Source organism: Caenorhabditis remanei, chromosome III, assembly GCF_010183535.1.
Source record: "Caenorhabditis remanei strain PX506 chromosome III, whole genome shotgun sequence".
NCBI classification, from domain to species: domain Eukaryota; kingdom Metazoa; phylum Nematoda; class Chromadorea; order Rhabditida; family Rhabditidae; genus Caenorhabditis; species Caenorhabditis remanei.
Genome location: NC_071330.1, coordinates 7,583,412 through 7,605,141, shown reverse-complemented (window position 1 = coordinate 7,605,141; position 21,730 = coordinate 7,583,412). Strand labels below are relative to the sequence as shown.

The following is a 21,730-nucleotide window of genomic DNA, read 5'->3' as shown; positions in this document are numbered from 1 at the left end:
CTTAGTATTCTGAATCAAATCAACATGAATTCCGAACGAAACCTCCGTCTCGAATAGTTGAATCTGCAGTAATCGTATAAAGTTTCAATTCGATTATAGAATTGACACATATTCCTTCGAATGCTCCCTCTGATAACTTCTCATAGTCTAATTTCAAACCTACCGTATCCCCCCTTCCCATCTTCTTTTCTATTTCATCATAATTCAACTATTATACTCAATTAACCTTGAATATATTTTGTTTCCTACTCTCACCTTTTCTTCTCAAAGTACACCTGTTCCTTATCTCTTCGTCTCTCCCTTCTTCCTCATATTTCTTCTCTAATCCATCCCAGATATCCTACATCCGTAATTCTGCGTCTTTACACGTTCAACACTATTTTTCCCATTTTTCGCAGTGTACACGCTCATTACTTCTTTGCTCCGACTGCCTCACAGCTTCTCCCTTCGTTTTCTTTCTCTTTTTCCTCTCCCGTCGTCCCATCGATTCGGCGCCGGACCCAAGAGATAGTGAATAGATGAAAGAGGGGCGAGAGAAGAGCTTTTCTCTTCCTCCTTCTCGTAACGAATCCCGTTTTGCAGACTCTCCGTGTTTTTCTTTTTCTCTTCAGACTCTTTTGTTTTAGGAGTCCATGACCACCGTGTGTATATTCTGACTTTTCTCTTTTCCTTTCTTTCCAATTCTTCTGGTTTCCATCACCATCTGGTTTTCGTTTTTTAGACATGATCCTTCAGCGTTTTCCAATTATTTTCTTCCAAAGTGTGTCACCCATTTATCACTTTGTTCGTTTTTTTTTCCACAATTAATTCTATAACTTCAGATCTCTCATTTACAACTGGAACAATATAATATTATTAGAATAGAGGAGAATCCTTGGACCAAAACGATATGAATGTTTAAAAAAGGCATAAAAAGAAGAATAGGAAGAGAATGCGAGCGGTTCATCTACTCGTCGTACTCACTATTTATATCACCAACACTAAAAGTTTTAATAAGGAAAGGTAAGTATTCTAGGAAATGAATCAAGTAAAAACTAGTTTAAATTTCAGCATAAAAGAATGTGCACAAGTGTTAAGTGAGCATGTGAAAGAGACGTTTTCAAAAATATCACATGAAACGATATTAAAACAAAACTATGAAAAATTAGTGGAAGAAGAGCAATTTGATCCAAGAGCAGAACTGAAAAGGAGTAAGCATCGAATAGAAGATTATCTGAAAGTTCGGTCACAATTTGCATATGTGAGTTGTATTTATTTATGAAAAAGTTAAGTGTTGTATACTTCAGAAAGCAAAAATCTCTTTGGAGGCGAGATTCGTGAAAAATGATACACATGTGAATGATCCACAATCCAAATCATTCATTAGATTCATGTCGGCTAAACAAGGTTTTGTATTCTTGAATTGGGAATCATTAAACGAATGATGTTTCAGGAAACGATGGAACAACGATATACGAATCAAATCATCTGGGAAGAAAGCTGAAAGTTAACGAGACGAAAAGTTTCAATTTGACCCAAAATGCCAACTTCTATACACTTCCAACGTCCTCTGTCTCTTCTGCTGTCCATATTCCAACTCCACTTTATGATAGAAGTAAGTTTTTTTCTTGTTTTTTTTTATTCTGTTAAGGCATTCTCAAAAACTTTTTTTTGAAATTTGAAAGAATACGAAACCAGCATTTTTGAAACTTCTAAATCTAATTATACTTCCATGAAACCCAAAAAAAAACTTCCATCTTTTGTACTTTCAAAGGACTAGTTTCGATTTATTTCAGATGAGGATCTTCTTCGTAAAATCGACTGGTCTGACATCGATGCCGTGTACAGAACAAATCGAGAAGAAACGAAAGATCTTGCATTCCAATTGTTCTGCTCTGAAGCTGGATACATGAGATATTACCCAGCTGCTTCCTGGTTTTGGGACAATCAAGACGAACATCTGGATCTTTTCGATTGTAGAAATACAGAATGGTATATCAACTCTGCGACCAACTCGAAGAATGTTCTGATTATGTTGGATATGTCGGGTAAGAATTATTGAAAAAAGAAAAACTACTCTGAATTGATTTTCAGGATCAATGCTTGGCCAAAGATATGAAGTTGCAAAGCAGACAACTGAAGCGATTCTTGAAACATTGTCTCATAACGACTACTTTAATATCATGACAGTGAGTTCTCTTGATACCTGAAAATTCTGAAAGTTTCCCGCTTTCAGTTTTCTAAAACCCAGTTTCTCCTTGATGGTTGTAATGGTACAAATGGATTGCTTCAAGCAACAATGCGTAATAAAAAAGCGCTCCGTCGGAAAATGGACGGGTATCAGAGTGAAGGAAAAGCCGATTACGAGATTGCTCTTCCGTTAGCCTTCAGTGTTCTTCTTGACGTGAGTCCTTTCCAATTCAGATGACATTAGAAAACGAAAACAGGAAACATTTTGAGAGAGAAAAGACCCTCAAATTGGCTTTTAATGTGCTTCGTGTGCTGCTTCTGTCTCGAAGAAAAGACAGGCTGTGCTTACTAATTTGATGCTTTAATTGTCTTATTACCAGCCCTTGACATTTTGTTTTATTTGTTGGGAAAGGGAAACGGGAGACATGGAAGAAGAATTGGGTGGTTCAGGAATATATATTTTTTGTTTTTTGAATAACAAGAACAAATAGGAAATGTCATTCCGAATGAAGAAGAAGAAGAAAGTGTCGAATTTCGCAAATAAAAATATCATATTCGGGAAGGATAATTCTCATTAGGAATAAGTTAAATTTGGACGTTTCATAATAATAATAACTTTTGATTTAAAAAAACATTAGAGACTATATTTTTTTCAAAACTAAATACATTAGGAATTAACGACTCCTATACGGAAATATTTCATTAAAAACTATAAAAATAAATTGACAAATACATGTGTGGTTCTGAATCGGGATAGTTATGAAAAGTCGTTTAAACTTAGAGATCATATGCTTATTTGCTTTATGTAAAACTCCTGTGTTGCTCACAAATAATTAACAAAATTGTCCGTCTCTAAAGTCCTACAAAACTGGGTGAGTTGCCAAATCGCTATTTGTTCTAAAAATCTAAAAATCAGTCAAATGTTCAATGTCCTTTAATTTGCTTTTTGCACGGCTTTTTGACACCGCTTTGTTCAGTTAAAAGGATCATATGCTCTGTATACAAAAGAGGAGATGTCAATGATGTCTGCAAATGCAACAAACGATTTTCAATTTCATTTGGAACTTCCTGAGCACGTTCTTGCTGCCACAAAACAATATATTGATTCTGTAAGCTTTGCATGATTATTTTTGTTGCGCCCCCGCTTCTACTTCTTTCTATTCGTCATGTCTCTGTAAAGTTGTCCTTGTCTTTTTCTGATATTTTCAGCATGATTATATCCTATCAGATTCTATTATAAAGTCCTGAAAAGAATGAGTTATCTTGTAGATCAATAACGGAGGAGGTGATAATAACAGAGGAGCATGTGAGAATGTAATCATGTTGATTACCGATGGAGCTCCGAATGCATACAAGAAGATTTTTGATATGTATAACGCTGATAAAAAGGTTATTCTGAATCAATCAAAATCATAAAAAGTAGAAAATTTCAGGTTCGAGTCTTCACATTTTTAGTCGGTGACGAGGCGATTGACTTCAATGAAGTTAGAGAAATGGCGTGTAATAACAGAGGATACATGGTCCACGTGGCTAATATGGCAGATGTTGATGAGAAAATTCATCATTACATCAGAAGAATGTCACGAGTTGTTGGAAGACATTATAAGGAATCTGGCCAATTATCATGGTGGACAGGAGTGTACCGAGAACGATTGGTTAGTTGAAATGGAATTTCTTTTGTAATTGGGAAACAAATGTCTGTTAATTTCAGTATCTTCCACGTCCTGAAGTGTTTGCCGAGCCCGTTCCAATCACAAATCAATCTTTCGCTGTCATGAATAAAATGGCTTCTCGACGAAAAATTCGGCTTCAGAAGTCAGAAGCAAGAAGTCGAATGTTTGTTACAACTGTCTCTTATCCAGTTATTGTAAATGAAACATTCATGGGAGTGGCTGCTGTCAACATTCCATTGACTGAAATTGCACAAAAATCACATCCAGCAAATGTAAGTTGTCTCCAATGTTTCAACGTTAAAACATCAGAATATTTTCAGATTGGAGCGAAAAGTTATTTCTTTATGCTTGACCAAAATGGTTTTGTAATGACACATCCACAGCTTCGACCGATTGATCCAGTCACGAAATATCACAAACAAAACTACAATAATATGGATTTATTGGAGCTGGAAGTTGGACAAAATCAGAATGTTCGATCGAGTCAAAAGTCTCAAGCAGTATCGGATTTAGTGTGTGAATCGGGTGCAAACTATGCAGAATGTGTTGATGATTTGAGGAAAGCAGTTAGAAAAATGATAATTGATTGTGATAATAGTGATGTTCAACAACTGGATGTACTGTATGCAACGGAATTGTTGGATCGAGTGTATCCACAAACAAATACATATTATGCTGAATGTATCAATCATGCAAATTTCGTTCTTGGATTGGCAGTTGCAAAAGGAGATGATTATAGGATAATTAAGAAACAGAAGAAATATGATTTTGGAAGAGTGAAGATGGATTGGATGGGAGATAAACGATGGAGATTACATCCTCATTGGTTCGTTTTTTAAATGTGAATAACTTGAAATCTAGTTACTGAACTATGATCTCTCAAACCTGAGAAAAACCTTGTTGGAATTCAAAAAATGCAGAGAAAAAGGGATTTCCAGAGGGTTCCAGTGGAGCGTAGTCCCGAAAATACTACGAAAACAATAATAATGAACAAAATTCGAAAAGGATTACTTTCCTAGAAAAAAACAAGAAAATTGCAATTAATGTCATCAGTGAGAACATATAATTTTCGTTTTGAACATATTGACTAGAGAAAATCTCTCCATAATTACAACTATTACAGGAGATACTGTTTCCTGAACGACACGGATACCCATTTGTCCAAAGAAGAAGCATTTGAAATATATGCTCAACAAATGTCTGATTCTGGAAAAGCTCCACTTTTATGTGAATATCGAAGAAATTTGGTAGAGAAGCTACTACTAGATATGGAAGCAACGAGTAATTTGATTGATAGTTGGGATACTCAATACACGTATATGAAGAAGTGAGTTCATCTAGAATTGAATGAAATTCAAATTGTTTATTTCAGTAATCTGATTCATCTTGCATTCTTTGCAACTCCATCTGGAATGATTCGATATTATAACTTAACACTCCAGGACTATGACTACATTGATCCATACTGGAGTATATTTGAACATATCGGGCATTTATTGTCGTTTGAACACGCACAGGTTAGTCACCTTTCATGATCCTAGACTATCTGCTTGAAACTCGAAAATTGAATCACACCATTCTCGTCAGAACAAAAGTAAAATAGGATGCATTTATTCTTTTCCAGGAGTCTTATAATCACTTCATAACGGATCTCAATCGAAAATCGACGGATGATCGTTATTATCGGCGTGCAGTTCGAATGAAGGACACAATAATGTTCGATGTTTCAAATAATTCAAAAATTTGGTACAAATCAGAAACTCAATTAACTGGTTATGGACTGAATGAGAATTTGACAATGTTGGGACAAGCATTCAAAGCGATTTATTTGGATAAGGCAGTTTTGGGAGTATCTGGATATGAGTTCGCTTACGATCACATTGTTGATACGATGGCTGAACATGGATGTCCTGCATCTGATGATAGGAAATGGTGTGTTCTTTTGGATGAACATGCATACGTCTTCTTCAGCAATCAAAATGATATTTCTTATGAAGATTATTTGATTGGAAAAGGAAAACACATCAGTCAATATTTTGGAGGGCTTAATCGAATAGCTCAGAGAGCGATGGCTCTTTTAGTTGAGAATAAGTTCTATACGAAATTCACTTACACTGATAATCAAGCAGTTTGTAAAGCAGCAAAACAAGTGACAACATCGGCAAGTCGATTTAGAGTAAGATTGGAATGATATTTTAATTTTATGATTTACATAATTCAGCCATTCTATCCATTATTCCAATTTTTAATGCAAACATTCAATTTCGTGGTTCGATTGGCAAGCCAAGTATCTGGAGGATATCTTATTTGGCTTCCAAATATTCAATTCACAGAAGGTAAATTTTTAAAATTCAGTAATAATTCGTGAATAGACAAGTTTTCTTCGTGGGTAGGTTAGTTGAAATAACAAAACCTGAGAACAATATTCAGTCCGTTTCGATTATTGTCCAGTTACCGTACCTACCGTAACCCATATGTTTTACTGGATGACGAGACAAGAGAATAGAGACTTTTGCACATGACCAAAATTACAAAAGCTCAAACACTTCCAGCATACACGGCTTCATTCCACGAGGGAACAGATGTATATCCATGTCCGAAGCAGTCATCATTCTACTTTTCGAACAAAGATGGAAAGAATAGACCATCAAGTACGCATCTTGTCAATGGAAATCGTTCAGAGAGACCATGTAAAATGAATGCAAAATGTTCTGTGTAAGTAATCGACACGAATTTCAAAAAGTTCATTTCAAAAATCTCAACATTTCAGGAAAATGGAAGCATCATTTGTCGATGGAACAAATCTCGTTATGGTGTGGATAACACAAGATAAAGCCAGTGAAAATTGTTATGATGAATCTGAATGTTCGATGGATATTCCAAGTGCACAAGTTCCATTCGGATTCGAAGAAGTCAAAAATGAAGAATCTTGTGAAAATCTTGAAAAACGAAAATCAAAAGCAAATGATGTTTGTTATTCGATCGATGATGATGACTCTGAGGTAACGAAAGTGAGAAAAATTCAATCCATCCTATTAACTATTTCAGAATGAACGTCGTCCATGCTCAATAAGTCAATCTCTTGTTTTAATTGCCCCAATTCTAGTCGGTTTCCTCCAATTTTACATGTTCTAAGTGACCTTTCCCCCCACAAGTGATTCCCAGAATTTTATAGAAACTTTTCGATTCTTTTCCGTTTTATTTGTTTTTTTATTCCAGTGTATCTCAATTTTTGCACAATTTTTGTTTGTAACGGGTGTATCTTCTGATAACAATAATAAGTTAATAAAGCTTTAAAGGCTCTTTGTTTTTATTATATCACTTTTGATGGTCTTTTAAAAACGACTAGGATGATACAAAAAAAACCATTTGAAACAATTCAGTTAGACATCCTTTAATTTGGTGAATTTCTGAATTCCAACAGAAGTCGCATAGCATACAGAAATTTGATTACATTGATAATAAGAAGATGTGAAGAAAAAACGAAATGTGACGAGAGAAAATGGAAAAAAACAATGAGTTTCAGGCAACGGACTGGGGGCTTCTCGACCGATGAATGCGTCTTCCGTCTCCCGAACTTCTCAAATGATCACGTTGATGACGCGGTCTCCAGCTGTCATTACGACCGTTTCGATTGTGAAGATGTTTTTGTTGTTGAAATCCTCTCTGAAACATCATATATTGGGGACAATTAGTTTGAAAATATTAGAACTTTTATCGAGAGAACCGTCGGGCTACAATAAAGTTCTGGACAGGATACTAACCTGTACATCATCATGTTCGAACCGACACGAATCTCCACGGTTACATCCATTCGGCTTGACCATGTAATACAGACAGGGCTTTCTTATCTTCCGTCCACTATTCGATTCAGTGTTATGTGTTGGCTGAAAGTAAAGAATTTTAGCTATAGTTTTCCATTTGAAGCATGTAATTTCGGGTCTTTTTTCATTGGTTCACGTCAATCACATTTTCCTGCCAGTCATGACTGCAGTCAACATTGCTACATCGCATGATATTCAAAAAGCTCGAGCACTAATTGAGCTAACTTAAATTCTTGTACGGGAATCCGTTTAACTAAACTCAATTCATGATCAAAAATCTGGATACGTTGTGATCTTATGATTATTCATGTATTCTTTCGACCCGATTTCATAGCTTCTGATATAATAAATAAAGCACGATTTATTATAAAATTGTAAAAATTGTTCAGTACCATCGGATTCAAATTATCCGATGTGGACGCCGGCTGTTCTTGAGGAATTAATCCACGTTGTTTCAATTGAGACATAAGATCGAAAACGGAACTCGTCGTTTTCGGAGGAGAATCAACAGTGCCTTGCTGATCATTAGTACTCTCAAAGACTTGATTATAGGTGTGTGCGGGGGAAGGTAATGGTGGAATATCAATGATATCATTTTTAGAAGGAATAATCGGAACAGGTTGAAGAGCACGAGCAGTGGCATCGATAATCAAATCAGGAGACTCGAAGGCATCGAAGGTTCTGAAAATAATTATGTAAATTGTTATGAGTAGTACGGCGATTACCCGAACAGTGGAGCTCTAGAAATATTACTATCCTCAAGCCGTCGTTCCTCAATCATCTTTAGCTCTGAGGACGTATTTCTTGGAGGCTTTACATTTTTCACGGGGTAGAGGTTCCATTTTGTCTGATTGATCGAGTAGGGATCAGCTGATATCAGTCGTCCCGATGTCTTCATGTGATGATAGTTCTCACAAGTTTCTTTCTCTGAATTAATCAACGATAAATCAATAACATAATAAAAGGTACTTACTGTTACTTTCTTTCGGAGGAAGATCTCTATACTCAACAAGTGGTTTGCCAATATCATCCACGAATCCTACTTTTCTGGGGGTGTCTGCAGTTTTCGGTTCTCTTCGTAGTATCTGAAAAATTCGTGAGTTAACTGTTAAATCTCGACGTAATCAATTTATTGGAGGAATTTCTATTTCAGTTGGCTTTCTTATGAAATTACTAGTAATATTACTTAAACTACTTCCAACTTCCGCGGGTTTCCGAGAATTCCAACAACTTACTCCTTTCGGTGATCCTGAAATTTTCCGTTTTTTGATCGTGAGCATTTTCTGAAATATTGAAATTATGAAAACAAATCATCAATCAATGTGGCCGACGAGGACATAAAAACATATTTTAAGATAGGCTGGTCACGCGAAGTTTTTAACACGTCAAAGCTGATCGAGAACAGAATTGAAACACAACACTTTATTATAATAAAAAATACTACATAGGCTGGTAGCCTAATAATAATCAACAACAAATTCATCTTAAATACTATATTCATTCAATAAAACGAGTCAACAAAATCTTTGTACTCCAGGTGAATGTGCTCCGTGAATGTCTCCGAGTGCTTGGCAATCTTGCGCATGAAAAACTCGGCTTCCTTGCGAGACATGCTCTGTAAAACCAATGATTCATTCAATAGAAACATTGAATATGTAAACTACATCTGAAATCTTTCTAGCATCTAGACTCTTTAGAGCATCTTCAATGGCCGAATGATCGTCGAGAATATTGGTAGTCTCGTTTTTCACCATCCAACGCATGTAATCTGCTTTCAAAATTCGTCCACTGCTGCAATAAAACAAGAATTTGATAAAACTCGAGATTTGGTTTCATACTTTGTCGGATCCAAAAACATGAGAGTTTCCGAAGTTGTCGTTTCGATCGTGAAATCGTAACCCTGCGACTTCAGACACAATTCAAGGTGTTCGTAATCAAGCCAGCCCTTCTTTTCCTGTAAAACTTCTCACTGCAACACTGCATGATAATTAACAGAAACATACCCTGTCAAAATACTGAAAAGCAAGTTCAAATTCACGAATTTGTTTTTCAGTCACACCACTGCTATTTCTTTCCGAAATTGATTGTTCAACTGATCGCAGCATTGAACTCATGAGTTCGAGGCAGTGACAGGTGTCTACCAAAACCCCGTGTGGTGTTGCAGAAGAAAACCTGTTGGTGAAAATGTAGCGAGACCCCATAATGCTTCTCCACTGTTCCAGCTCACGGATCATTCCACTACCCTTGATTTGTTCGATCAGCTCAGATAACTTATCTCGTTGATCATCCAGCTTCAGACTATGGAGATGGTCTAATTCCTTTCTCACATCTAGTATAACATTCTGACACGTTTTCAAAGAACGTGCAGCCTCTTCACAGATCTTTTCGTTCTCCAGATGACGGCGTATCTCATTGTCCACAATTCTGATTCGTTCTGAGATGGTTTGATCGAGTCTTTCCATACGAGTCGCGAGTGATTTGTATGAATGCCAAGTAAACGTGTTCACGTCTTCATTCAACTCAGCTAATTCTACTTCGAGCAATTCGAGGTCCCCAAGAAGCTCAACTTTTTCATTTGTCAGAAGCTCAAGAATTTCCAGAAGAGTGTGTCGACAATCTTCCGAAGACTCTTTCGTTTGGAACCAAACAACGTCAGCAACATCTTCTTCGGCTTGTTCCAACCAATTGCCAAGTTCACATGCTCGCTTTGAATAGTCATCCTGCAAATAGAACATTTGAAATAATCTAGACAAAAAAAACGTACTTGAATACTTTGAACTCTCTTCTTTCGTTGTTTATCATTTTCAATTTTCTCAGAGAGCAACGCCAATTGTTTCTTCAATGAATTCAATCTATCATATACAAGTGATAGTTTCTTTCCTGAGTCCGACGAATCTTGTAGCTCACGAGAAACCAAAACCAGCTTTTCGATAGTTTCTTTTGAATAACTCTCAATGAAACTGACAGTTGAATGGTAAATGGAAACCTCAAAATTACTAGTCGGTTTCTTTTGTTGAACGAGGTTTGAAATTTTTTCTTCTTGATCTCGAATACAACGAATGGCAGTGTCACATTTCCAAACGAATTTCGATGATTCAGTGGCTTCTTTCAGTTTTCGATGGTTTTCTTCCATCTGCTCTGTTACATTCAACCATTTGACCCGGAGTTTTTCGGCTGCATTTTCAGCAGCTTTCGTACGAACTATTTCATCGTTTGAAAACTTTTCTGCCTCATTTTTCAAATTGTCCATTTGTTCTCCGATAGTGTGCAGCATGCCACATTTACGTTCCACATCAGCGAGAACTGCTTCTGGAGAGCCCTTCTTCATAGTAACCAGTTGATCCAGAGCATGCTCTTTCTCACGAATCTCTTCCATTATCTATAAAAAAGGTTTCGAACGAATAACTGTAAAACTCGAAACTCACATTGAAGTATTCACCCCATTTTTCCAATCGGTTGGATCGAATTTCGGCAATCTGACTATTGCTTTCCAACAATTCCGTTAGCTGAGCCAGTTTATCATCGATCTCATCAATTTTTGAATCAAGAGAAGGACGACGACGGCCTGACATCAACTCGGTTGTTCGATCCACAATCTTCGCAACCTTTTGCTTTCTGCGCTCAGCTTCAACGAGAAGGCGTTGATGTTTACGTCGAATCACATCTAGAGAAGCTTTATCTTGACCAACATTTGTACTGGACACTATAACACTGATTTCTCTGAAATCGAACAAAATATCATAAAATTGGCTTTTTAAAAAGAGACAACTCACTTATACCAGCATATCTCATCATCAATAGCCTTGATAACTTCTTGCATACTTTTGAACACATCCAGATCTTCGTAGTTCGCTTTGATCAAAAGTTGAAGTTCGGAGATTCCTTTACGGAGTTTCTCAATAGTCTCTTTAGTGTTATCATCTTGACGAACGCGTCTCAAAAGATCGTCTTTCTCTCCGGCTTGTTCATTAAGTGACTTCAAACGTCGCGAAGCCTTCTCCGCATCCACAGTGTTGTACAGACTGGTGAAATTCACAGCCGAATGGACTTCTGCTTCAGAATCTACCAACCACAGACCGATGTCTTCGAGAAGATCAAGAAGACGGTTTTTCTGAACTTCTTGAGCAAGCGACTTTTGATGGATAGTGGTTGTTTCGATAAGGCTACTCCAAAGTTCTCGAATTATATGAACTTTTTCATCGTCCACATGATCATTGTTGAGGAAATCTTCACACACTGGAAGGTACTCACTGATCTCCGCTGCCATTTTTTCATACTGTTTTTGACGGTTTTCAGTATCAGATGGTTTTTTCTCTGCGGAACACATGGTTTCCAACAATTCACTGCGTTCATCAATCCATTTCTGAATTTTCTCGAATTGCTCATCAAGCAGCAGCTGGGACATTGATTCGTTCAAATCACTTTCTTTTCTTCTCAACTCTTCTTCTAGATATCTCCACTCTTCATCCAGCTTCTCGAACTTTTGTTCCAATTCAGTACTTTTGAAACTGCTCGGTTTTTTGCTATCTCTCAGTTTGTCCAGGAAATCTCTTATCTCGTCGATTTCCCCTTGGCGGTTAATCATCATCTTCTCCACTTCATTCATTTTTCGAATAACTGTTTTTGCATCACTAATAGCTGATTCGATCTCTAACTGTTCTCTTTTACTGACCGCCCAATTGTAAAGACGTTCACAATCTCGTTCAGCGCCAAGTACATTAGAAAAGTCACTGAGCTCATCTTGTTTCGCATCGATCGTTTTTCTAGCTTTAACTAAGTCACTTTCGATATCAGAAACTCGTTCTAACCACTTATTTCTTTCTTCTTGGTTGGTGAGTGTGTTGAGAACCGAAGCAAGAGCATTTTTGACGTTTCCAAGCTGATCAACACGATGCGATAGCTCCTCTCTGAAATAATAAAAATAAACTACTTGGTTAAAATTCAAAAAATAAATAGATACACCAGTTATCTTCTCTAGTTTATTGATTTAAAAATATATGTATTTTTAAAGAAGAAACATTTCTCACCTCCATGTATCGATCGATTCCAACCCAACTTGTACTCCTAGGCCATCATGAATTCCACCGGTCACAATAATAACTTCTTCATTGAAAGTATCGATCCAATGTTCCATGTCAAGCAATTCATTTTCCAACTCAGCAAGAAGTTTGCCTCTTTCAATTCGCTTTTTCCTGTTTTCTGCAGCTTTACTAACATCTGTCCACTCCTTTTCGAGACGCTCTTCGAGATCATATACTTGGGGAGCCAAATCTGCATTCGCTGCTCTTACTTCTTTAGCTTTATCAAGAGATGCGATGACTCTTCTTCGCAAAGTCTCCAGATCGCCATCGAGATTCTGCAGTTCTCCAATAACGCCGCGTTTTCTGCTAGCAGTGGGGAACGTATCGATTCTTTCACGCGTCGTTTGAATGGCATCGATAACACTCTCTGCCTCGACCTTTAGTTTTTTGAGAAGCGAAGAACGGTTGGCTTTTTGACGGATTCTATCTACTTCGAAAGCAAAAACGTCTAGCATATCAAATGCGTCATCAAGCTTTTGGGTTTGGAATTGTCCGCCGCCAACTGCTGCGCATTTTATGTTTGTCAAGTTCGAACGTCTTCTTTGAATGCTCAATATTGCGTTATCTAGTTGATTAGGAAGTTCTTCTGAGTCTGCGGCCAGGTGTCTATTGAGTTGATTCTCTTCTTCTTCAATCCACCGTTCCATATCGGCAATCTCGCGAGCAACATCTGCATCTTGAAGTAATGAATGAAATTCGGCGAGTTTCTTTTCAACCATTCTTTTCAGAGCAACATAATCTGACTCGATTTCTCCTTGCTTACGAGTAAGGGCAGACTTCAGTTTAATAACTTGTTGAGAAACAGAATCTTTTGTTTTTGGAGTGACCAATGCATCTTCTGTAACAAATGGTAATTTTATGGTACATGAAATGAAAACAAACCGAGTAGAGCATGAGTTTCGACTATTTTTGTTTTGTAGCTCTCCACATCATCAGCTAATGCCTCCAACTTTTTCACCATGATTCTATTAAGAGATTCATCTTCCTTTGGGACAATGGCATCGGCATACATCATTTTATCACGCAGCCACTCGGAAGTAGTTGTTGATTCTTCGTCGTATTCGTAGAGTTTGATCATCCTCTCGAGAACACCGCCTTTCTCATCGAACATCGTTTTCATTCGGTTCCAATTGTTTTCTATTTCTTCAAGGATTGGATGATTTTCGCCAGTGATATTGTTCAACACAACCTGAGAATATTTTCCATGAAAAGTTTCATAATAATGCATTACCTCATTTATGTGTTTCCGACGGTTTTCAATTTCCTCAGAATCTTTCTCATAACGACGATTCATTTTCTGTGCGATAAGAGAAGAATCGCATATTTGCTCATTACTGAGAATCTTAATTTTCGACTTGATCCAATCATTTTGAGAGTTGAGCTCTGACATTCTTTCCACGGCTTTCAATGCGTTTTCTGTATCGGTTGATTTTTGATGAATTTGATCTTCATACATTTCAAGAGAGTTTTGAAGTTTATCGAGAAGATTTTTCTGAATATTATCACTAGCGGAATCACTCAGTTCTCCACGCCTTTTTTCGATCGAAGCTTTGTAGACTGCAGTTGAGGATAGAATATTATTGTAGTTAGAAAGAGTACGATGAAGATTTTGATGTTGAAGCGAGAAGTCTGTTTCATCCGCATCTTTCTGTAATTTTGAGAATGGGTTCGAAACATAGAATTTCAATATTACCAAACTGTCTTCTATCCATTGATGTACTCTTTGGACAAATTTCTCCGTTCTTTCAGCAGCTTTTTTTGATTCTTGTCGTTCGGAAATGCTCTCATATTCATTTTCAATCAGCTGCAGCGTTTTCTTTGCACGATTCAAATCATCTTCTGAGATTGTTCGGTCTCCATCCTCTAAATCAAGCCCAACCATTTCACTGTACAGTGCTTCGATCTGTTCTTTGATTGGTTGGACACTTTCTCGCTTAATCTTTCCGTCTTTCAAGTTATTCAGCATTGTTTCCGCATGTTTTCTAACGTCACGACATCTATCAGCAAAATAGGATACATCGAGATAACGCTGCAGTTGAGATTTCCTATTACCGGGAGAGTTCTTCAAAATATTTTTCATTTCGGCTAGTTGATTGAATTGGATTGAAGCATTATCACTTAGTTGAGAGTATTGATCATCGCAATGCCGCATTTTCAGCTCAATGTGCTCAATTTGTTCAACCACGGAAGAACATCGAACAGCGACTCCATCCATCATACGTAGCTCGGTTTCAGCATCCTCTATTTTTATTCCCACTAGAACTTCATCATTTTTTTGAAGAACAGACACCAAATAAGCAGCCTTTTGATGAGTTTGATAGATTAATTTCTCCATATTTATGGTTTCAATGCGCATCTCCAGAATCTCGTTGCAGGTTTCCGATGTCTTTTTCGCAAGACTGTATATAGCCTTTATCTTCTCAACATCGTTTCTGAAAGTTTCGTCCTTCGCTTTCGCCCAGATTTCCTGAAATTCATTTATTTATTTGGAAATACTTTTGATCATACTTGTCAACCGGCCGGAACAGATCGACACGGGACAGCGCGTAACTTGCTTCGAAATGAGCTGAAAATATACCATAATGTAGATTACAGTGAATTCTATGGCTGTGACCTACTACGGGCCGGATGAGTAGTCTCTAATGTTCCGCAAGCAGGGGTAAAGAGCCAAAAACGCGAAAATGGTCAATAAACCATTCTAGCGTGGCCCGCGTTACATTAACGATTAGCCATCCTGCCCGTAGTAGGTCACAGCCATAGACTTCACTGAGATCTTCATTTTGTTATATTTTCAGATCATAAAATTCAGTTTGAAGCGAGTTACACGCCGGGACTGTCAAATCGGCCCGTTTCGGCCCGATTGACAATAACCATTTGATATGTTTATACTGACCTGAGCACTGGTTGTGAACTGATCAACAACATTATCCCATGAGTTGAAATCAAAGTTGTTTGTCTCAATCCACATAGCTATTTCATCGCAGTCGGCTGATTCAGATCGTTCCATTACTTTCAAGTCTTCAACTTTCTCGGAGCACCAGTATCGAATATCATCTGCGTCTTTTTGAAGTGTGTCAAGTTCGGCAGCAGTTTCCAAATCAAATCTCCACTTTTCAATATAGCTTTGAAACGACTTGAAATTTGTTACTACCTCCTCCAGGTGTTTTTGGATATCAGGATTGTTTTGAAACTGTTCTCGACTATTAGGATCAACAGCTTCTTCTTCGAGATTTTTAATACGCTGTTCCGTGCTTTTAATTTCAAGCTCGATAGTTTTACGATACTTCATTGCCTCTTCAACGCTAAGCTGAGAATACTTCCCATGGATTTCTTCTTCTTTGTTTGCCATCCACAACTTCAAATAGTCTGCATTGTCGATAAACTTTTGAACACGCTGATGACTGTCTAACTCTTTATGAATTGAATCGACGTATTGCTGGAAATCTATCCAAGTGTCCCGAACCAATTCAAAGTTTTCAGTGTCTACAGGCGATGGATCCACAATTTGTTGATACATTACCAAGATATCATTCCACACTACAGAATATTTACGAATCTCGTCAAAGATATCTTTTTCGGGATTCTCCACGGTTTTCGCCTCCGACATCCACTTCAAAATCGAAGAGCATTTATTGCTGAACTCCATGGACTCCAGATCTTTCTGGACTTGCAACCATTTCAGATCAAGTAACTCCAAGAGATATTCCCATCGAGACTGCAGTTCAGCTAATGTTTTCTGTAAAACACAAACTTATCAATAATCAAAAAACTCTCGGTTGTCACCTGAATGTCTTCCGACGCATAGTGACCATCATTAACAAGACGATGAGCTTCTTTTTCCAGTAAGGAAACAGCTTGATGTTGTCCATCAACTTCTCCACGTAATTTATTGAGATTTTTTTGAGTGCGAGCCAAATAGTCCGAACTATGACGAATGTTAATTGCCTCAGCGGTGTCGATGAACACTTCGATGACTTGCTTGAACTCGCTAGTAGATCTGAAAAATAAGTTACTACTTGCATTTTGAAAAAATCACCTGAGAAAATGTTGTAGTTGGCCAGATTGAACTAGCAGCCGACGTTTCTTCAAAGCCTTCTCTTCAAAATCGGTAAATTTTTGTAGGACGTGAATGCGGCGTCCCTAAAAAAACATTTTGTTTGTTTTAATTATTTTTAAGAACAAACCGCAATTTCTCGAACGATGTTTTCGTCTGGAAATTTGCCATCCATTATTATGAATTGCTGGATACTAATTAATCTTCAATCGGTATTTTTAAAGATTCCTATTTTTGAAATGTGACGCCTGATACAAAATGTCGTACAGTTTGATGCAGAGTACGCAAAATCGTCCACGACAAAATGCAGTTCAGCGATCCTTGTTAATTTTTTTGTGTTATCAGCATTCAACGACAGTTTTGTTCGGAAAGGAAAAACATATCAACATTTTATTTTGTAGACGTGTTTAATTAAGTATTCATTGTAAATTAAAAGTTTCAAAAGACAAGAGCGGCGTAAATGGTGAGTAAAAAAATGAAGTAAAAAGAATAAATGAAGGAGGACAAGAGAGATCAAAGTAAGAGCGGGAAATATAGTGAGATCGGGGACGAGCAGAAAGTTAATAGAAGTTTTTATACAGTCTGACACATTGTGATAAATTCATGAATTGTTGCCTTTCCGCGTCCTTGGGTATCTGCTTGCTGAATGAGAGCACATGCTTCTTTGACAGTAATATTAGTAGAGACGGTCTCACTCCAAGCTACGACAAGTTCTTCGGCAGAAATCTGGAATAAATGTTTTATGATTCTTGAAAAGCAACACAGGCAACATTTTTGAGAGACTCTTCACCAATTAGATGTTCAAGTGATTTGTTTTCTATTTATAACTCACCACTTTCTCTGGATTGTGATCAATCTTGGAGAGCATCAGTTGAACATCGGCTTTCACAGTGCTCAGCTAGAATATGATATTTTATAAAACGTAACTATTTATCTATCGGTAGTGACTCACCTTGATTTTTGAAGTGACAGCAGCGAGAAACTCTTCAAAATCAATTTGACCATCTCCACTAACATCACTACTTCTCATCACAGCTTGAACAACTTTTGGAGAAACATCAATACCAAGTTCATTGAGCATTTTGGCAACTTCAGATGAAGAAATTGTTCCAGATCCATCGTCATCCATCAGTTGGAATATTTTGAAAACCTGAGATAAAAATATCAGTTTTTGGTATCTAAATTAGAGATGTTACTTTCTCAACTTCCTGTTTCGATACTTCGTATCGTTGAGCCAATTCATCAATATTCTCACATTTACCCTTACATTTGTGCTTCTTAATCAACTTCTTCGCAACTTTATTCTCCATCAAAGCATCCCAAAATTGATTGTCTTTTGCCACAGGCATTTCGAATTCTTTAGATTTTTTATTTCTTTAATTTTTAAAATTCATAAATCAGGATGAAATATGAACAACTAGAAAGAGAAAGCGGCTGTGATGATCGGGTGGAGCAAGAAAAAGGATGAATAAATGGGATAAAAAAAGAGAAAAAAGATGAAGTGAGGCGAGAAAAATTGAATTTGAATGAGCGCCCAAATCAAACAGGTGGGCGGAGTTTCGAGCAAGACACATTCACAAATTTGATTCAAAAATTGAAGAAAAGAATGAGGAGCAATAGTAGAAAAGAGGAAAAAGGGAGACCGGAAACAGGTGTTTTTTGTTGAAAATTGCGGAGAAAAGTGATGATGAACTGGTAAAAATAAGGAAAAAAACAGGAAGTTCGAACCGCTAGACTTCGTTTTTATGGATAGGTTCACAGTTTATGGAACATCGAAAATCACGGCTTGCCTTCAGGAAATAACATAAGAAATAGTCAAAACCAGTGTGAAAAACTCAATTGTCACGGAAATCATCAAAGTAATTTGATATGTAACAAGTACAAAACATGGTTTACTTGATTTCATTTCCTGAAATCTGAACTTGACTCGTGACTCGAACAACAGATGAAAAGATCCAGATATACTTTTGAGACATAGGAAGAACTCTACTCTAGCATCTTGGAGGATACACCTATTCTAGCAAAGTTTTTTTTTTAATTGAGAGTTCTAAACTAACTTCATATTGAATAGTTAAAAAAAAAAGACTCAAACCGATTCCGATGTTTTAATGGATCTCGTGAAACCGAAACCGCACGAGCTCAATACTTCGATTTCTATTTTATACTGTTACATGAAGTTTTGAAAAGTGCACTCAATTGTTCAAACTATTTACATTTGAATTGGTCTAGCCACTAACAGGTTTTCAAAATTCCGCGTGTTTCCTTATTGGTAGACACAAAAAACGCTTCTTCTCTTTTGGTCTCCAACAAAAAAACGGGGACCACTCGACAAAACTTCACTAAAAGCTTTTCATCTTTCAATTTATATTCCATTTCCTCTTTTAAAAAGGTTCCTTCAGATGAAAAAAGTCACGGAATCTTCGAGAAAAGTCACTCTGATTCTGAGATTTGTATACCAAAAACCACGGTCATCAAAGTTCGGAGCGGTTTCGTTGAGAAGACAAAAGAAAAGAAAAAAACAGAAAATTGGTCATTTTCGTGGTAGGTAATTCAATTTTCGACAAAAGACAAAAAAGAACGAACGAAAAGAATTTTTGGACAGGTGAAATGGGTTTCGATGAGATTCTTTGAAGCATTGTGGAACAGTTTCCAGAATTGCTTCACTCATTTCAAATCTTGATTTCAGCTTGAAAAATACATATTGAGTATGGAAATGGCTCCAGATTCATTATTCTTTAATACATTTTCAGAGTTCTGGGAAATGAATAATGAGATATTATTTGGAAGCAAACACATCGTCATTTTATTTACAAAGATTCAATTTTTGAATCAAAGTGACGATGTAAAAATATTTGAATTGAATCCGAGAAATACAAAATCTAAATGATTCATACACTCATACTTCTTGTGATCCATCTCACAACAAAATTCGGGAATCGGAAGAAAATAGAAATGACGATGGTTTCCTATTTACGTCATTCTCGTTCAAAAAATCTCAAAAAAGTAAGAAAGTTCTCTCAATCCTATTCCAGGTATCTACGTTTTCCCATGGTTATTTTTTGTGAAAGTTTTCTATTGGAACTGACTAAAAAAAAGTTCGCTGGTATTTCTGGAATTACCAAAAAACATATTCGGGACTCCAGGTTTACCAAATGGGATTACCTTCTGAAAAAAAAAATGATAAGGGCCATGATCGGATCTTCTGTGAATCACATTCAGACATGCAATTACTTTTGATTCTACCCAATTCCTATCCTAAAATCCTATCAGAATATCATATACTAGAATCTCCGAAACTGGAAAACCACTATAACTTGAATCAAAACAAACTAGATTCTTGATTTTCAGATGTAAGAAAACACATGAATCACAGAAAACCAACCTCTTGAATAAGGACTTTCTCTTCTCAGTTTCTAGAATCAAAACTCTTCAAAGTACGTTTGGAAGAGCCAAGTTGACGTTTTGAGTTCGTTTAAATTCATCTTTCTGATTCATTCTGTCATATGGTGTCGTTCAAAGCTCCGCCCCCTTTTCTCCCTCTCTGTTCTGTCTGCACCAGAATTCTCATTTCTCACTTTAAGACTCCGCCCCCTTTCAACGGGATGTCAATATCGTTGAGAAATGCAAAGTTTGGAAGTAAAAGAAGGAAGAAACTATCAATGTCAGGCCACTTGAAAAATAGAAGAATGGGGTGAAAACGTGAGTGGGAGTGAGTGGAAAGAAGAGCTTGAAGAAAGAAAAATGGAACCAACCGGGGCGGAAAATGGAGACAGAAAAAATGTAATTTGGTTCCGGTTTCTTTTCCTTTCCTCGTCTTCTATAACAACAAACTTTTCGATTGTTTTCAGACATTTTTCAGAATCTTTTTTGTCTTCTTCCTTCTTCCCAACATCGTTTTTTCTGGATTCGTCTTCTCCCGTCTTCTCACAAAAATCGAGACGTCTTCCTTCCAAAATCGCATTAATTTTATTTGCGCCACACGAAAATTGAGAAATTTCAAGCGAGATGCGTCATTCGTCACGACGACTTCTTTGAACCCAATTATGTCTCCCACGAGGGGATACGGTAGTTTTTGAAGTCGTGTTCTGAGAAGAAGAAGAGAAAGAAACAAAACGAGTTCCTCTTGTTCATCCTTATGCACATGAAATATGAAATATAGACTTACGCGAAAAAAAGAAAGCGAGAAAATGTCTCGAGAGATTCGGTAAACTTTGGGAACATTCATCTATTCTCTCTAGTTTATTCAAAAAGACATTCAAAGAAATCGAAATAAACTAGAAGTCAATTGACAGTGGATAGTAGCTCTAGCTCAGGGTTGGATTGGAAATGTGGAAGAAATACAGAGTTTGAAACGTCTTCTACACTGAAAGTTTTAAAGCTAGATCAGGATAAAAACTCGGAAAAATCATTGAAACTTCATTTTCAGAGGGTGCCATTTGTCTAGTTCGATATAAAAGACAACTCTAACCGATCTCTCAGAAATTTCTGATTAATAGGGCCGATTGAAACTTCTTACAATTTCATATGGTATATTATATTTCCTTCGAAATTCTACTTATATTCATCAGCCTGTCTTTTTCCAGTCTAAGCTTCATAAAACTATATCATGACTCCACTCAAGGAAATCTCATAAAATCCCTGTTTTAAAATCATCCGTCTCTATTCATCCTGAATAATCGTCGAAAAAAATTACAAGAAACTCGGTTTTCAGAAGTTTTCCTGGAACTTTTTATCCCATTTACTCAAACGTTTCCTCGCCAAAAACATGTTCTATGGAATTGAAGGAAGTACTAGTGGACATTTGAATACACTCATAATCATCTGCCAACTGAGTCACTCACCTGTTGGTCAGACATGAATTCCAGATGAAATGGGTGCATTATGTCATAGATATGATCACTCAGGTTTCGCTGAGATAAGAAAGTGAAA

The 21,730-nt window shown here is 36.9% G+C and overlaps 4 protein-coding genes across 4 annotated transcripts; 1 reads left to right on the top strand and 3 right to left on the bottom strand.

The window, feature by feature from the left end:
• Nucleotides 1-931: 931 nt before the first annotated feature.
• Nucleotides 932-6,977, top strand: GCK72_009772 (uncharacterized protein; the record flags this gene model as incomplete). The annotated part of the gene is made up of 19 exons (XM_053727530.1): nucleotides 932-1,002; nucleotides 1,051-1,240; nucleotides 1,287-1,386; nucleotides 1,433-1,594; nucleotides 1,776-2,027; nucleotides 2,074-2,168; nucleotides 2,216-2,383; nucleotides 3,147-3,278; nucleotides 3,439-3,558; nucleotides 3,603-3,824; nucleotides 3,881-4,114; nucleotides 4,163-4,668; nucleotides 4,966-5,169; nucleotides 5,215-5,359; nucleotides 5,467-6,018; nucleotides 6,064-6,178; nucleotides 6,395-6,557; nucleotides 6,613-6,844; nucleotides 6,891-6,977. 19 exons carry the CDS (start codon nucleotides 932-934, stop codon nucleotides 6,975-6,977), a joined length of 3,750 nt encoding a protein of 1,249 aa, XP_053587107.1.
• A 387-nt stretch (nucleotides 6,978-7,364) lies between these two features.
• GCK72_009771 (uncharacterized protein) lies at nucleotides 7,365-8,946 on the bottom strand (the record flags this gene model as incomplete). Its single annotated transcript, XM_003113240.2, has 6 exons — nucleotides 7,365-7,508; nucleotides 7,607-7,729; nucleotides 8,059-8,347; nucleotides 8,392-8,593; nucleotides 8,640-8,751; nucleotides 8,902-8,946. The coding sequence occupies 6 exons, from the start codon at nucleotides 8,944-8,946 to the stop codon at nucleotides 7,365-7,367; spliced, it is 915 nt and encodes a 304-aa protein (XP_003113288.2).
• Nucleotides 8,947-9,167: 221 nt separating this feature from the next.
• GCK72_009770 (uncharacterized protein) lies at nucleotides 9,168-16,976 on the bottom strand (the record flags this gene model as incomplete). Its single annotated transcript, XM_053727529.1, has 15 exons — nucleotides 9,168-9,281; nucleotides 9,331-9,457; nucleotides 9,505-9,620; nucleotides 9,670-10,386; nucleotides 10,431-11,045; nucleotides 11,092-11,386; nucleotides 11,440-12,573; nucleotides 12,694-13,585; nucleotides 13,630-13,936; nucleotides 13,979-14,395; nucleotides 14,441-15,214; nucleotides 15,641-16,483; nucleotides 16,531-16,735; nucleotides 16,784-16,887; nucleotides 16,932-16,976. The coding sequence occupies 15 exons, from the start codon at nucleotides 16,974-16,976 to the stop codon at nucleotides 9,168-9,170; spliced, it is 6,705 nt and encodes a 2,234-aa protein (XP_053587106.1).
• Nucleotides 16,977-17,374: 398 nt separating this feature from the next.
• GCK72_009769 (uncharacterized protein) lies at nucleotides 17,375-18,150 on the bottom strand (the record flags this gene model as incomplete). The annotated part of the gene is made up of 4 exons (XM_003113333.2): nucleotides 17,375-17,527; nucleotides 17,634-17,699; nucleotides 17,754-17,951; nucleotides 17,998-18,150. 4 exons carry the CDS (start codon nucleotides 18,148-18,150, stop codon nucleotides 17,375-17,377), a joined length of 570 nt encoding a protein of 189 aa, XP_003113381.1.
• Between the last annotated feature and the right edge of the window lie 3,580 nt (nucleotides 18,151-21,730).